At 37.7% G+C, this 15377-nt stretch overlaps 1 protein-coding gene and 1 long non-coding RNA gene across 6 annotated transcripts in view; one reads left to right on the top strand and one right to left on the bottom strand.

Annotated features, from left to right (window-relative positions):
• The window catches only part of BCL2 (BCL2 apoptosis regulator), a 128460-nt gene extending 121779 nt beyond the window's left edge, over positions 1-6681 (top strand). For all 3 annotated transcript variants that reach the window (XM_045006008.1, XM_045006005.1, XM_045006009.1), the window contains one exon: positions 2916-6681. In XM_045006008.1, coding sequence (XP_044861943.1) covers positions 2916-3050 — 135 coding nt within the window. In that variant the 3' untranslated portion in view covers positions 3051-6681. The remainder of the gene's footprint in view (positions 1-2915) is intronic.
• LOC123364153 overlaps positions 1-15377 on the bottom strand; it is a 41541-nt gene that overhangs the window by 1158 nt on the left and 25006 nt on the right. Inside the window, exons 3-5 of one of the 3 annotated variants that reach the window (XR_006577016.1) lie at positions 5832-5854; positions 3398-3494; positions 192-1098 (exon numbers count right to left, since the gene is read on the bottom strand). This is a non-coding gene — a long non-coding RNA (uncharacterized LOC123364153). Of the gene's footprint in view, positions 1-191; positions 1099-3397; positions 3495-5831; positions 5855-15377 lie in introns of those variants that run through there. The other 2 variants (XR_006577014.1, XR_006577015.1) reach the window with 2 other exon arrangements.

A 15377-nucleotide genomic window follows, 5' to 3' on the forward strand; every position in this document is an offset into this window, starting at 1 on the left:
TACAAGAGTTACCATTCTCTCAAATTCTACAAGCCTTTTCAGTAAGCATGGCAGCTTTGTAGACAGGATCCAGGCTCTGAGCCTCGGTGTAGGTGCAAAGCATTTTAACCTAGGGAGAATATTTCTCAGAGGACTTCAAACAGTTTGTGTCGTCATGTGTGGGGTTTTTTTTATACAGACACTCACTTTATTCAGATCAATTTAGATTACGAAAGTCCAAGTACTAATGTACATATACATAGAAAGAGACCTAACTTATGGAACATTCTGTATACAGTTTAGAGTTCTCTTGGCATTAAAAGCAGTTTTCACTAGGAACAGGGGGCAGGCCCCCCTCTTCTGTTGTTTTAATACATAAAATGGGCATGTGTTTATTTAAAACAGGTTTGAAACTTAAACAAATAGTGACAGGCTGTTCAAACAGGCTTCGGAAATAAGCCTAATCAGGATGTTTGACAAGGCAAAAGCGCAATAAAAAGTCACCCATAAAGTAGCTACTTGTAATATATAGTACAGAAACCAGAAGGTTGGGTTCATCTTGTTGTTATAATTGTCTCAATAACAAAAACTATTTCATGCTGAACGTTTTGTGCTGACATTCCTTTTCTTGAGCCATTAGTCAGGGCTTTTGCATTGTGTTAGTGCATCCCTCTCATCTACTTTCATGCCAGGCACCAAAAGCTCTCTCTATTGGGTTCCTAACAATAGTTTTTGTAATAAATTGGGCTGAGCATCCTCTAAACCTGGGGTGGGTTGATCCAGGATATGTTTCTGCACCCACTGGTGTAATGGAAGTAGGATCAAGACTGTAGAAAGAGCACCACTGAAGTTTAACATTAAAAACTTTTATGTGACTTGCATTTTCTCAATACTTTTTTCCTCAAATTTCCTCTATTCTTTCCTATAGTTTTATTGTTGTATGTTGAACTTTGTCCTTGACGAATTTTTATAAGGCTTGATCTTGAACTGCCGACACTGACAAAATTCCCATTGAAATCAGTGAGAGTCTACATTGTGATTGCAGGATTCAGCCCAGTCTGTAATGTTTGCTTGCAGTCTGTGTTGTCTCATAGTCATAAGGAGGTGGAGTAAAAGGTGCTTTTTGAAAAACAGCACAGCAAATGTGTTTTACAACCCAACATAACACAACAAAACATTAAGAACGGCATTATTAACCTTGTGTTTCTGAAGTTAGGTACTCAAATAAAAGTGGCCTGATTTTCTCAGTCCTCAGAGCTTCTATGGAAGCATAATTGAAAATCAGACTTTTATTTAGGTGCCCATATATGGATTTAAGTATCTAACTGTAGAAACACAAGTTTGAAAATATTGGCCTAAAGGATCAAAATGTCAAAAAACGATATGAAGAGAGATGCATTTTCTGCACACAGTCATGCTATGGGTGTATTGCCTGAGTTAGGGACCGTGGGGGTTAGGTCCCTAACTCAGGCAATACACCCACGGAAATCAATAGGAGTTTTGCCTCAGTATGGGGTGCCGGATTTGGTCCGGTATCACTTATTATAAAGAGAAATTGTGGAAGTAGACACGATTTCTCCATTTAAGTACATCTCCCTCAGAGCCGAACTTCTATTGAACAGGATTTGAATAGCAAAATGTAAAAAACATACACGCCCTCTTGTGGCAAAAACTAACCTTTCCATTCTGACCTACAATAGCTAGTGATATCAGATGACAAAGGACAGCGTAAAGTACTATAATATGTCCATATCTTATGGAAAGCACACAGCATGGTTGAAAGGTTTATTGTTATTTCATGTAATTTACACTGTGGCTTTTTCCCCCTCTGTTGCTGTAATTCATGAATTACTCCTGTATTTTAGGAGGCTTTTGCCTTGTATAAAATGTAACATTATAGATTCATGGAGACATTTTACAGGAAGTGCAACTGAAAAAAAGGAATGTTTATTTTCTACAACAAATTGAAACCCTGCCACCAAAACCTTTAAAAACAATGGTAGGAGCTAGCAATATATATATATATAATATTTGGGTAGCAGAGCATAGGAATTACAACAGGAAACTGGGAACCACAACTATAGTCCAAACTCTATCACCAATTTAATTTGAGACATTTTGAAAGTCCTTTAACCTCTCTCTTCATTTAACTACCCTCAGGGATAGTAGAAGGCTTACTTAATATTTGTAAAGAGCTCTGAGCTCCTTGGAAGAAAGACACTATGTAAGTGCAAAGCATTATTAGTATGATTACTAATCCTTTCAACGGCACAAATCTTATTGTATTCATAAGTCATGCACAACTTCAGAAAGTCTTCATCTTTTCCCCCAGTATCTAGATGTTTTTGACACCTTTCATTAAAAAGGTTAGTTTTTTTGTCCGTAAAACAGTTTTCTATGCACTTGAGAGACTACGCATATATAAGAAAATGTAAAGCTCAGCCTGGTCACAAAATAAAAGCCATCAAAAGCCATCTTTTCATTAAAAAGAAACCTGTCTGCCTAAAGTTAAGGTCCTAAATCCACATTTAGGAAACTAAACAAAAGTGGCCTCATTTTCAGAAGTTCTGAGCATCCACAAATACCAGTGACATCAATAGGAGCTCAAGGTGCTCAGACTTGCTTTATTATTAATTATTATTATTTGCATTATAGTAGCACCAGGAGCACATTGTGTTAGGTGCTATACAAAAAGACGATTCCTGACCTAAAGAACTTAAAATTTTAGTAGTAGTTTGTATGCTAAAATGGTTCCGGAGTTACCTGCATGAATGAAAGAGCTCACTCTTGTGCTTTTCTTAGTTTCTCTGAATAATTTGTGTTTATTATTATTATTATTATTAATGTAGCTTTAATGAACAAATGTCTTTTGTTCTTGTCTGCATATCATATTGCTATGGAATCTCATATTCCTATTTCCCTTCCTCCCAACCCAGGATGCCTTTGTGGAATTGTACGGCAGGAACATGAGGCCTTTGTTTGATTTCTCCTGGATCTCTTTGAAGACTATCCTAAGTCTGGCTCTGGTGGGAGCTTGCATCACCCTGGGCGCTTATCTGGGACATAAGTGAAGTCAACCATCTAACTATGGATTACAAACGTCTTACGAAACAATAAAATAATATGGTTTTTCCAGTAGCACAATGATATTAGTTTTATGAGCAGAAGTTCCTGGCTAAATATAAATCAGCTATTACTGCCAAAGGGAGGTATCATTTATTTTTTACATTGCAGGAAACAGTTATTTATTAAAGATATTTACATTTAACTTGCTATTTCAGAAACTCTACAAACAATTTATATCCGAGTATCACATAATATTGTTATGAATTGTAATGAGCCCCAAACACCTTAAGCTTTTTTTTTTTAAAATAAATTAATGCAGCTGGATGGATTAAATATACTGACAAAGACCTACCTGCTTTCTCTTGGGAGAGCAGTTACTTGGGCTGCTTCAGACTGTGTAATTGTGTTGATTTTACTACAATTTCTCACAGATCCAAGGAGATGGGATCCTAAAAAAATCAGAGGGAGTGAAGTTAGAATTATTTCCAGCTGGCAAGTACTGACATTAGTATACAATTCAATATGGTACATACTTGGTGTCAGAATAACAACTTCTCGGACAGCTATCTACAGGAGTCTCCTGGCAGGACAACAGTTTGAAATACGATTGCATATATTTTATGAAAGTATTTTTAAGCTACCAAATTGTGCCAATACATCATAATCATAACAGTATCATCTGATACCATAAAAGGATGATATGTCAATTCAGATACTCTTTATGAGTGCATGAAATGAAATCCTTTGGACATGCAAGAAATTACTGTTTCAATGATTTCCTCAGCAGTAAAATCTCTTTTACAGCTACAAACACAGAAACCGTGAGACCGTAAGTGCCTGCCTCTGCAGAGCACAGCTGGAGTCCTGACTTGTGTCCCATTTTAGTGGGCTCATATCTGCAACTGATCCTGTTTACTTGCTGAGCTCCTCTAGGGTTTTGAAACCAATTAAGTTTGGTCTCTAAATCCCTGAAAGTTGAAAAAGGTTTAAATTTATTTGGCAAGAAACAGACCTCATCTGAGTTCCAGATTAGCTCGAACTATACTTGTTTATCAAACTGGACACCAAAATCAAGTACATTTTCATAACAAAGAAGTCAGATGACCTGTATTCTTTCCCCCATCTCACCCCCACCCCACCAAAGTATTTCATACTAATTAATTCTTAAGACTTTCTGCAGAAATAAAGAAGATGAAGAAATTGTCCTAATCCTCTAGTTGGACAGAGACTCACTGACATCCAGATTCCTTAGGTGCCTATTGTCATTTCAGGGGAGAATAAGGAGGGGGAAAGGATGGACTGAGTTGGCTTCTTGAACAATAAATGCAACTTAAATAAGATTAATTCAGAATACTTAATATACAGCTTTATAACAACTGCATAAATCCTGAACCATATATCTTAGACATGTCAACATACTTTAAGGTGGGCTTTAACAAGCTTTTGGCTTCTATGAATTCCACCTTAAAAACCTCTAAGTCAAGTGTTTTTATTTTTTTACTATGAAACTGTCAAAATATGAACTTTGTGGCTAAATGTACATCCAGGGACAAGTCAGAAAGCTCTGGATAAAAGGACAGGAACAACATACAAGTACTTTCAGAGTGAAAACAATACAATGAAAAACTATGCAGAGTCAACTTTGTGATTTCAATAATATAACTTTGTGGCATTATATGCAATATCTGCAATAATTAGGAATGTAATATGTTCATTGTTAAGGCTGTAATTGATGTGATTTCTTCAAAGCTGCTTTTTTTTAGATTTGTGCATCTCAGCATTTTTATTGCTATTTAGTCATGGCACCTACACTTTCTATGGGCAAAGATGGAGTGAGCGTTGCATTTCAAATTTGAAATTATTTTAATTTTACAGAAACATTTAATGGAACTAATGTTTGTAAAGCAAATGTGATCTGTTTTTAAACTCTGAGTAAAAACACCTGAAATGTCAAAACTGTATGCATTTGTGCAAGGCACTTATGAAAAATATTTAAAAATAATAGGGAACCACATATTAGGAACTGAATGTGGTCTTAGTTTTTCAACCTAGCAGGTTTAATTTATGGAAAGCCAGGTACAAAGCTGAACTAGAATTGGCACTGTACTACTGTTTCAATCCACATTTCACAATCTAGTCTTCATTTCAGTTTGTGCCCATTAACCTCCCATTAAAAATAATGAATGATTTGACCTTGAACTTTTTCATCGTTGAATTGTTTATTGACGGTTTACATTATCAAAAAATATAAAAAGAGTAACTATAAATTCCTGTGCTGCTATATTACCAGATAATTTGGATAGAGTTTATTTTGGACTATCCTCCAGTGGCAAGATTTTTCAAAGCTGCTTTAGAAGTAATATGAAGTAGTCACATTACAGAGATGATTATGTAGATGCTGCCAATTTGTGTTCTGTTGTATCTATTCACTGGGATTCCCAGCATATTAGTTAATAAGTTAAAAAAGTCAAGGCAACTGTTAATGGTTATTTTATTAAACAGATAATGGAGCTTTCCCATTCTGACTGCAGAATTGTACAATATTGTGGCTGCGTTAGCTGTAAGTTGATGATGCATTTATTATTAATCACCATACTAGAAACATTGAATGTATATAAAAGCTTGAACTTGTTTAAAAAAATCTCCCCCTCGACCCTCTTGCTTTCCCAGTGATTCCTGTCACTTCCATTTTCTTCGTTACCGTGTGAAACAGAACTTTCCCTACAACATGCAAGGCCTTACTGTCATGCTCCACAACTACATTTCAATTAAAAATCACTTCTCACCCTGGATCAGTCCTGGTGGCAATCTGTAAAAAGAAGCAAAACATATAAATAGTTGCACTTCTAAAGTTACTTGGCTGTGGAGAACCAAGGGACAACACGGGAAGAGGTGTTAAGAAGTGTAAAGAGGAGATAGATCATTGATATATCTCCATGACTGAGGATAAAAGTGTCTGAGAAATTTGGCCACCGTTCATCTAGGTGAAAAGAAAAAGAATGATAGGCAGTGAAGATAAACAGAGCAAAAGGTTACAAAATCCCACCCCCCACAAGTACTTAAGTAAAGCCTTGTTCATTCTAGCAGCAATCATCTACAAACCAGATCAGATACTTGATGTTACTGTACCACATTTTTTTTTTGTCCTTCAATTCTTTTGGGCTTTGTTTTTCAATAAAATAATAAAGAAAAAGGTCTTGTTTTTTTAAACGAAAACTTCATAAGATCATCTGAGATTTGTTATAGTTCCACAATGTACCGATAAGCCCCTTTGTTTTCAGTTTTAACTGATTTTTACCTAAAATTTCCTGGGTTTTGTTTTACAAAAAGTATTATTCATTTTTTCACCCTACTTTTGTATCAAATAGATAAAAAAAAACTTGTTTTGTTAGGAAAATACAATACATTGCATAAGATATATGTGTGTACATGCAAAGCTGCCTGTTGAAGTAAGGCTATGTATTAGTCTAGAAGGCACACATGTAAGCTCTGAAGTGCGTGTGTATCTAAACATACTGATGAATCTCACCCACCAGGTACACATTTCAAGCTGTTAGCAGATGACAGTTTAAATATTTGACACACTAAAATGGGAAGAAAATGAAAATCTGTCTCAAAATATGTTTCAGAACACAAGGAAATATTCAAAAGTTTTAAAAAAACAAAAACAGGAGAAAAGGCTGAAGTTGTGTGTATGCGCTGCAAATGGTGTGGCCCAATTATTAAATGTTTATAGGCTAAGTCTACAACAGTAAACTGTTTATTCAAGTGAAAAGTTTTATTTGGGGATTAGAGTGATACTGGTTTCTTAAACTCAGAGGTAGCATTGTGTTTTGAGTTCTGTTTTAGTTCAGCAACCCACATTGATGAACGGAATTCAAAGCATTAATCTACTGAATACTTTTTCCCCCGCCCATCTTTCCATCCACCAAAATAAGCCCCAATATTTATCCAGAAAAATTATTAATAGTTTTTTGCACTGAGTTTCCCACCTGTTTTTGTAGTTGTGTTTATAAACACTGATAAATTCCCGGGGAAAATTAAATAAAATAAAAACTGAAAACAAAGGTCTGTATGTACAGGGTAAATAAGAGTTCTAAACCAAGGGGAAAGAGCCTAAAACTAAATATGGAGAAATTAGACGAGAGACAGAAGATAGTTCTTGGTAGTTCAGACATTGGATCGGACAATGGAATAACATGTCCGTTGTGGTAATTGAAGCTACAGAGAGAAGTGGGCTAGTGAGGGCTGAAAGGTGAGTGGGGTTTGTACACACAGTCTTGTATGATATAGAAGCTTGGCCACAATGGCCCAAGAAGTAAATTTCAATCATAACTATCTACATGTTTGTGCATCAACCCCTAATTACAATTAATATAATATTTTCCTAGTTTCTTGATGTGAGCTGTGAAATCATGGGTCTACTTTAAAAAAGCACACAGCTATAGACTGGAATAATTCCTTTGGAAACAAACTTTTGTGTGTGAAGGTCAATATGAGATGCTATAAGGTGCAGGTTATGAGCCCCAAACTTCTTGTCCTTGCATACACAAACCTCCCATTCGCCTCAGTGGAAGTTCTGCATGGTGATGTGGTTGGCCATGCATCTGCACTAATTTCATATCCTAAAAATCTTTTTAAATGTTGATGAAAAGTGTGATGAAGTTGCATGTGCAAAGAGCCTGGATTTCTATTTTTTTTTAAACAAGATAGCATATAGATTAATTTACATTATTTGTTAATGACTCCTAATACCATGTATGATAAATTAAACTTTTTTGGATTCACTCTTTTGGAGTGTAAATATCCTCTGAAACCAGAAAAATGCAGTTTTATTTTGCATTCCTATTTATCTTTAAAACAAAACTAAGCAACAGGAAGGCAAGGGAATCAATTTAATCTAAACTGGTTTTTAAAATGTGCTCCTGTGCTAAAAGTTAATGCAGCTTCATCCTGGATTGAAATCCTTACAACCAAGTTATAAAGCATTAAGAAATCCATCACACATAAAAAATCATGTATATTTTTATTTAAAGAGCATTTTTTCTTTTGAATATTTGACTTTTAAATATCACCAGCATCATTGTATAGAAGCAGATATCCATTATCCTGGATGATGTATGTAAGGTAAAGTAGTTTGCCAGTTTATTATTGTTTAATATGATTACATTGTTCTTTGTGTTTAAACTGTTATATGTTGCCATTAAACTTTCTATGTCTGTCTAGTTAATATTGTGAAGAAATAATAAAGTACACTGTGAGTTACTTGTTATGAATTTGAATTGTTAGTAAGATTTTACTTTCCCCTCTATTAGCAAACATCTTATGAGTGTGATCCTGTAAATACTAGAGTGTAGAGTTTGCTACTTAATAGTTCTGTTGACACACTAGGCTGCATATAAAACCATCATCCTGCAATGAGCTCTGTGGAAGCACTGCCAATTCACGTGATTTTAATTGCAAATCTCTTAACATTTGATGATTTTCCTAAAGTCCTAGATACTGGAGTCATGTGAATTGGGTTTCTAGCCTTCATGGTTGCAGAGAGAAGCTTGAAAGGTTCAAAGCCAGAAGGCAAATAAACAGAACTTCAAATGTATGTTTTTAAAAATCTTGTGATTTTTCAAGCCAATGTCATGATTTTTTGGGGATCCAACTTCTGTTTTTTAAACACCTGGGATTGACAGTACTGAGGTGGACTCCTGCACCCACACCAAGTGCCTTGTTAAATCAGGTGTCTGCCTACACAGAGATTATTGCAGTATTGCGGTCTAAGTGCTTGCAGGACTGGACCTTTGGTAAGATTATTCAAACGGTATGGCCAAGTGGACTGAGCTTTAATTTTATCATACCTAGGCCTTCTGGAATTATGGGCCTGGGTCCCAGCAAGCAAGTCAATTCAGGTTTCATCCTTCCAAAGTAGTTAAATCAAGTACCAAGCAGCTAGGGAATCTTCCAGAGGAGACCTAGAAAACAGCCATGTCAAAAAGGGGCCACATAAGCGAAGATCCACCTTTTAAGCCAGGGGTGTCTCTTAGTATTGTCAATAGCAGAATCCTGCTTTTGGGCATATAATGCTACAAGACCTGCTCCTAGAAAAAGAATGCAATGTAAGAATTGTCCACAAGAACACTAAAAAGTGCGTTGGCACCTCAAACAATGGCATTTAACTTCCATTCAAACACTTTATATTTTTCACTCAAATTCTTTCTTCCCTGGAGCCCAAACCTGAGTCACTGCTGCTCAGGTACCATGGTAATAAGGCACAATATAGAGAACCAGAATTGAACAGAATTCATCAAAAGAGAAGGACGTTTGGTCAAGGTCGTATTTTAGAGAGTCTGGATTTTCACACAAGGGCCCCAAACATCAAGATGTATCATCCAATGTTTGATGGGCCACCATTATATGAAATATAGGAGGCAGATGCACCTCAGATTTTGGAAATCCTAGGCCATGACTGCATTTTGGCTTTACCATTTATCTAGCTGTCTGATGTGACTAACTGCTTCTTTGCTGAGCAACTTTTTACTCTAGTATAAAGACACTGAGAAATTATAATAGCAAGATTAACCAACACTAAGAATAAGAAATATTATGTTTCTTTTATTCTTACAGGTTTTCTGCCATTATCATCAGTCCCCATGGGTACTGAGATATTAAGGGCTTAGTTCAATTGGCCGGAGGCGAGTTAGGGAGGCACATCTTTTTTAGAATGACATTTGACATGTGGAGAGGTGATCATGTAAGTTTCTCCACTAGAGAGGCAAAACATATGCAAACAATCCCAGTACGTGCCCACTCCAGACTCTCCTTTCCCTGTTGTCACTGAGTGCAAGCACTGGTTCCTTTCTGAAAGGCTGAGAGATGAGCATCTGTAATGGCACTAGTGACCTGGGCAGAAGTGCAGTAAGATGATGAGGAGAACAAGATGAAGGGGAAGTAAGTCTGGCGTGAGTCAGAATGCATTTCGGACCTGACAGCCAAAATGTGCACTAGAGACCGTGGTGAGAGTCCCCTCAGAAAAACCTTGAATGGACAGAAAATAACAAGCTACATTTACAAAAAGAGATCTCTAATTTTGCCTGCCCTAAATTTTCCCATGAATGCACACAAAGGAGCAGCTCCTCACACCCAGCTTCTCAACAAAGTTTGTAATAATCCTAGAGTATTGCAAACCCATTGAGTCTCCTTCCATTCATTTTTCTGAAGTGCTTTTTAACCTTTTCAGTACCCATAGTTATGATCCTTAAGGCTAAATCCATGTATTGTCCTTTAAGCTTGTGCATTCATTAATCAATAGACTAACAATCATACCGGGTGAAATTCACCCCTGCTCAGAGGGGAAGAACAAGGGTTATGTACCACTGTGTTTCATTTAAGCCCTAAGTGGTACATCCACATCCTGAGAGTAGCTATGCCAATGTAACCCCAGAGTAGACACAGCTAGGTGAATGGAAGACTGTTTCTGTGGACCTAGCTACCATCACTCAGGGAGGCAGAGTTTCTACAGCGAAGGAAAAACCCTTTCTGTTGCTATAATCTGCATCTACACTCCAGGGTTATAATGGTATAGTCACAGCACTACAGCTGTGCCACTATCTTACCAATAGAGTAGCCACGTATTGACCTTCACAGGAGTGAATTCCACCTTTACACGCTAGCAAGAATTTCTTCTAGAAAGGTGTTTGTTACCTAGCCTTACTGGTAGGGTGATCAGACGTCCTGATATTAGGGGCTTTGTCTGATATAGGCAACTATTCCCTCCCCTTCCAATTTTTCACACTTGCTCTCTTGTCACCCTACTTACTGATAAGACAAGTGTAAGAAGTTTGTTTAGCAAGCTGGGTAGACAACAAAGATCAAATTAACTCTTTGAACATCTGATCGCTGTTGTCAATGAGCTGATTGAAACACCTGAGTGGAAGAAGTCGGTAGTAACAGCAGATATAAAATGGCCCTCTAAAAATGTAAGGGACAAAATCACAGGACAGTTAGCAACCTTACATTAACATCCTTCTTTCAGATATTGCAACGGAAGTGGGGGGGGGTAGGGGTGGAAGGTTGCCCTCCTTCCCTGCTAATCAAATTAAAAAGCTACATCGTTCCCGCTGCAGTAATAATGCAAAACAATCCATTAAAAAACCCACAAACATTTAAACACTGATCATTACCTAAACACTTAAAAATACCTCACCAATATCATAACATAAAGTTTGTTGGTCTCCGTCAGGACTCATACTTAAAGGTGCTGTGTGCCTACAAACTCCTATAGACATCAGTGGCAGCAGAGTGCACTCAGCAGTCACCACCCCACACGAGTGCACAAACCATGCAGGACTGAGAGGCAGAATGTGGCCCTGGACTTCGGACTCTGAATACAAAATTATCAGGCTGTAGAGGTGATGAAAATCTCTCAGGATGAAGTCAAGTTTTCCTGTGATATTTGGATAATCTGGAAAAAACTTGGCAGGGTGCAGGGGGAGTCTGAAGAGCTAATTACCAGACCAAGATAATTTTTATATCTGACAAGGAAATATGAATTATCCTTTCCTGAAAATGTATCATTGATCCCTGCTACAACTCCATATCTAATAATATATATAAACCCCCACTATGACAACTTTTGTATCTTATTACAGTTAAACAACCTCTTTCAGAGGGTTTTCTAATTTTTTCTGATTTGTTCAGCTGTTAGCCACACCCTGATTAGTCTTTCATCCAACAACAAAGCAACCCAGCACCTAAATCTAATAATGCAAAACCCTCCAAATATCCTGAGCAACAATTTTGGCGAACCAACTTTTATAAAACACAAATGCTGGTATCTGTGGTGCCCGACAGCCAGTGGAGAAGGAACAGTACTTGGCTGTAATGAATACATAGGGAACCTTTTCACTGAGGACTCTGAACACAGACAAATCCGTTAGTTTGTTCTGTGTCTCCCAGGCCAGCTAACAGGCTGTGCTGTCTAATTTCACCTCACAGATATGTGGCCCAAGTTCTGGCCTGGAACGGATTGCTGACTATGTTACAGAGTCCTCGTATAATGTGCTTTTAGCTAGGACTGGCAGAAAACCAAGGCGTTCACTCATAAGGCTGTAAATTAACATTGCCAAGGGATATTGGCTGGACGCTCACATGTTTCAGAGTTTGTTCGCCATCTGGAGTCTAATTTTGAATTCCCTCTACACCTAGGGATAAAGCAGGTGAGGTGTTTGGATCCTCTCCTCATTACTTTCACAACAGTTCCCTGTGCCCCCCAACCTCCTTAAATGCTCCAGGTTTTTTGCACTCACAAAAGCAGCTGTTATTTCTCTAAAGTAACATGTAAATTCTGCAACCATTTCTCCCATTTTGTAATTCAACTGCTGTTAACACAAATGCTTCTCTGACAAGCAGCTCTAAGAAAAACAATTCTTGTATTTTACACTTTAAAACACGGGTGAGCATTAGGCACAGATTCATTTTAAACAAATGTACTTACTTTTAACTCCTTTTGACCCTTAAGTAACATCCATGTTATCCGTGTAGGTTTTTTGTATCAAGCTCAACACCCTATCTGATCACTTAAGATATCACTGCTTAAAGCGTAAAACAAAACCCAGTGTAACCTCTCTCTCTAATTTAAATCAATCTTCATTCACAGATTGGAAGTACTAGGCTTAGGTCACAAGCCTGGTGTCTCTATCAAGAGGAAATAAGAAAGACCGATCAAAAAGGAAATCCCTGAACCATGGAAAGGAAAGAATAACTTGTGGGGCCACCTCTGATAATATCTGGGGTAATACCTGTGGTTCAGGAAAGTCCCATTTTTTTCTTAAGACATATCCCAAACTTGGGGCCTCTTCCCACTGAATTCTACTGCAAAACTCTCATTGACCGCAGTAGGAGTAGGGTCAACTCCTTTATTTTCATATCCAACAATGGAAACATTTACGGTCACAAAATAGCTCTAATAGTTGTGTGTGCTTTAACAACCGCTAGGAAAATTGTAGATCTATTCAAATCTCTCCTATTTTTAGCAAAGATTGACCATGACTGGGGTTTTCTAACTAGAGGAACACCGAGGCTGATCCCAGCCCCTATGACTCTCTGGTCACAATTACAGAACAGATGCCCCTTCTCACTACTTGCCAGCTCCACCCTACCCCTGTGGCTGCCACTGGCTCCCCCACCATGCAGCAGATAACCTCCAGGGAGATTTAATGCTAAGGTGGGAGAGTTAATGCTGCAGTTGGACCAGCACCAACATCCAAACTGATGTAGATTTTAGGGAAAGGGAACATGCCATGGAAGTGCGATGTGTGTACCATTAAGTGTGTACACATTCCTCCCCTCCCCTTACTAGATATTTCTATTTCCTTGCTTAGTTCTTGGATGATATTTAACCTCACACTTTCCTAAATATTTGCAGAACTACTGTCTTTTCTATATCAAACTGTTTAAAATTTCATCACAACAGGAGATGTTAGTGGAAAGAAAAGATTTTGAAAATCTTTTATTCCTTTTTATTTATTCTTTTCATTGTGGCACATTTTTAAAAAAAGCAGAAGTTGAAACTTTGTCAATTGTTATTTAAAACTGTCTTGAAAGAATAGTTAAAAGAAATTTCACTTGTTTCCTGAGGAAGCCATATAAATGAACTATCTGATGTCTAGTTTTAAATCTTGCAGCTCCCTATTGTCCAAATTATAGTTGTCTTTGGTTATAACTGGCATTTTGCAGAATTCTCCAGTGCAGAAGCCTGCACAGAATGACACACATTCATGGCAGTGAGATGCATGAAAGACTTCACACTTCTATGAATCAATAGTTGTCAACATCACTTCATTAATGCATCTTGTTTTTTCTCCTTCCAAATACAAATAAACACAAAATTTACAAATATTAAAAAGCAAATGTGTTTCTGTCATGAAATCCTGCAACTGCCACCACTCACTCAAAAGCTACTGAAAGACCTTACTATTTTTTCTTAATCACATCCAAAGAAAAGCAGTCCATGAGCTCAAAACCACACACGAAAAAGCTTTTCATTCCCAGAACACCATATCTGTTTGTCACGTTGACCAAACAAATTAAATAGTATGAGTCATCAATGACTCTGGGACAAACACACATTCATATCACAAATTGTGTCAAAACATAATAAAAATGGACAACACAGAGTAGCAAGCATTGTCATTTTCACGATGTGCCATAGCTAAGTATGCCCGTAGAAAAAATGCTCTAGCATTAAGCGAACTCATATATAAACCACCATTTCTGATAATCAAATATATTTGTGCATTTAGAAGATATGGTATGGTAGAGGTCAGATATAAGAATTACCTTCATTGTTGAGGAAAGACCTAATAACACTAGTCTAACTTGTAATGACCTCAGACAGTCTTCTCATTTCATGTACTTAGTCAGGGTCAGCTTTTCTGAAATGATCAGCATCCACCCATGAAAACAATGGGGGCTGCCATGTGTGGAGCTCTTGAAAATTTCACCACTTCACTTAGTTGCCTAAATGGGAACTGTGGCTGCTGAAGTCTGGAGACAGGCACAACTGTGCTAAGTCACAGAGATGTAATGGTTTAATTCTTCCACCTAGGACAATAGATCATTCAAAACTATTTTTGGATCAGACTCAGCCTTGCAGCTTGACTTTTTCCAACATAAGACAACCTACCAAGTGTACACATCGTAATTAAAAAGAATCGATAATCAATCCACAACATGAGCTTTGCTATAAAAATGCTTCATTATCACAATCAACAGAAGAAATCAGTTATAGTGAGTCTCAGTTTTCATAATCTAATACAACATGCAACTCCAGTATCTTCTTGTGTTCATTGGAGGAGAGAGGGGAATTTACAGCACGACTGAGAAGGGTATGTTCAGAAAAGATACAGACATTCTCTCTCATGCCCTCCCCGCCCCCCCCTACTGTCTCGTCACCCAGGGGCTCAATCCTGTGAGGTGCTGAGCTCCCACAATTTCCACAGAAGCCAGAACCTTGCAGCATCAAGCCCTTCCTGAGCTAAGGACTCAAACAAAAAAGCACAACGGCCCACAGAATATAGACACTAAGCAGCATAGGTGTTAGATGGAGGAGCATCTGACATAGACCATAGGATTAATACAATTACAGGAGATTCACTGGCAAGGGAAAGTGCCCTCAGGACAGGAGGTAATGGCTCTTCCTGAAAGACAACTTCAGCTCCAAGACTCCCCATCTCCATGCAGCTTCCTTGCCCTTGTTTGGTAGGAAGATGGAACATGGCAAAGGGAAGGAAGAGAGGGAGACTTGTCCCTGAAGCAATTTGTACAGCCAATATACAGCT

This window comes from Mauremys mutica, chromosome 2 (genome assembly GCF_020497125.1).
Source record: "Mauremys mutica isolate MM-2020 ecotype Southern chromosome 2, ASM2049712v1, whole genome shotgun sequence".
Taxonomy (NCBI): Eukaryota; Metazoa; Chordata; order Testudines; family Geoemydidae; genus Mauremys; species Mauremys mutica.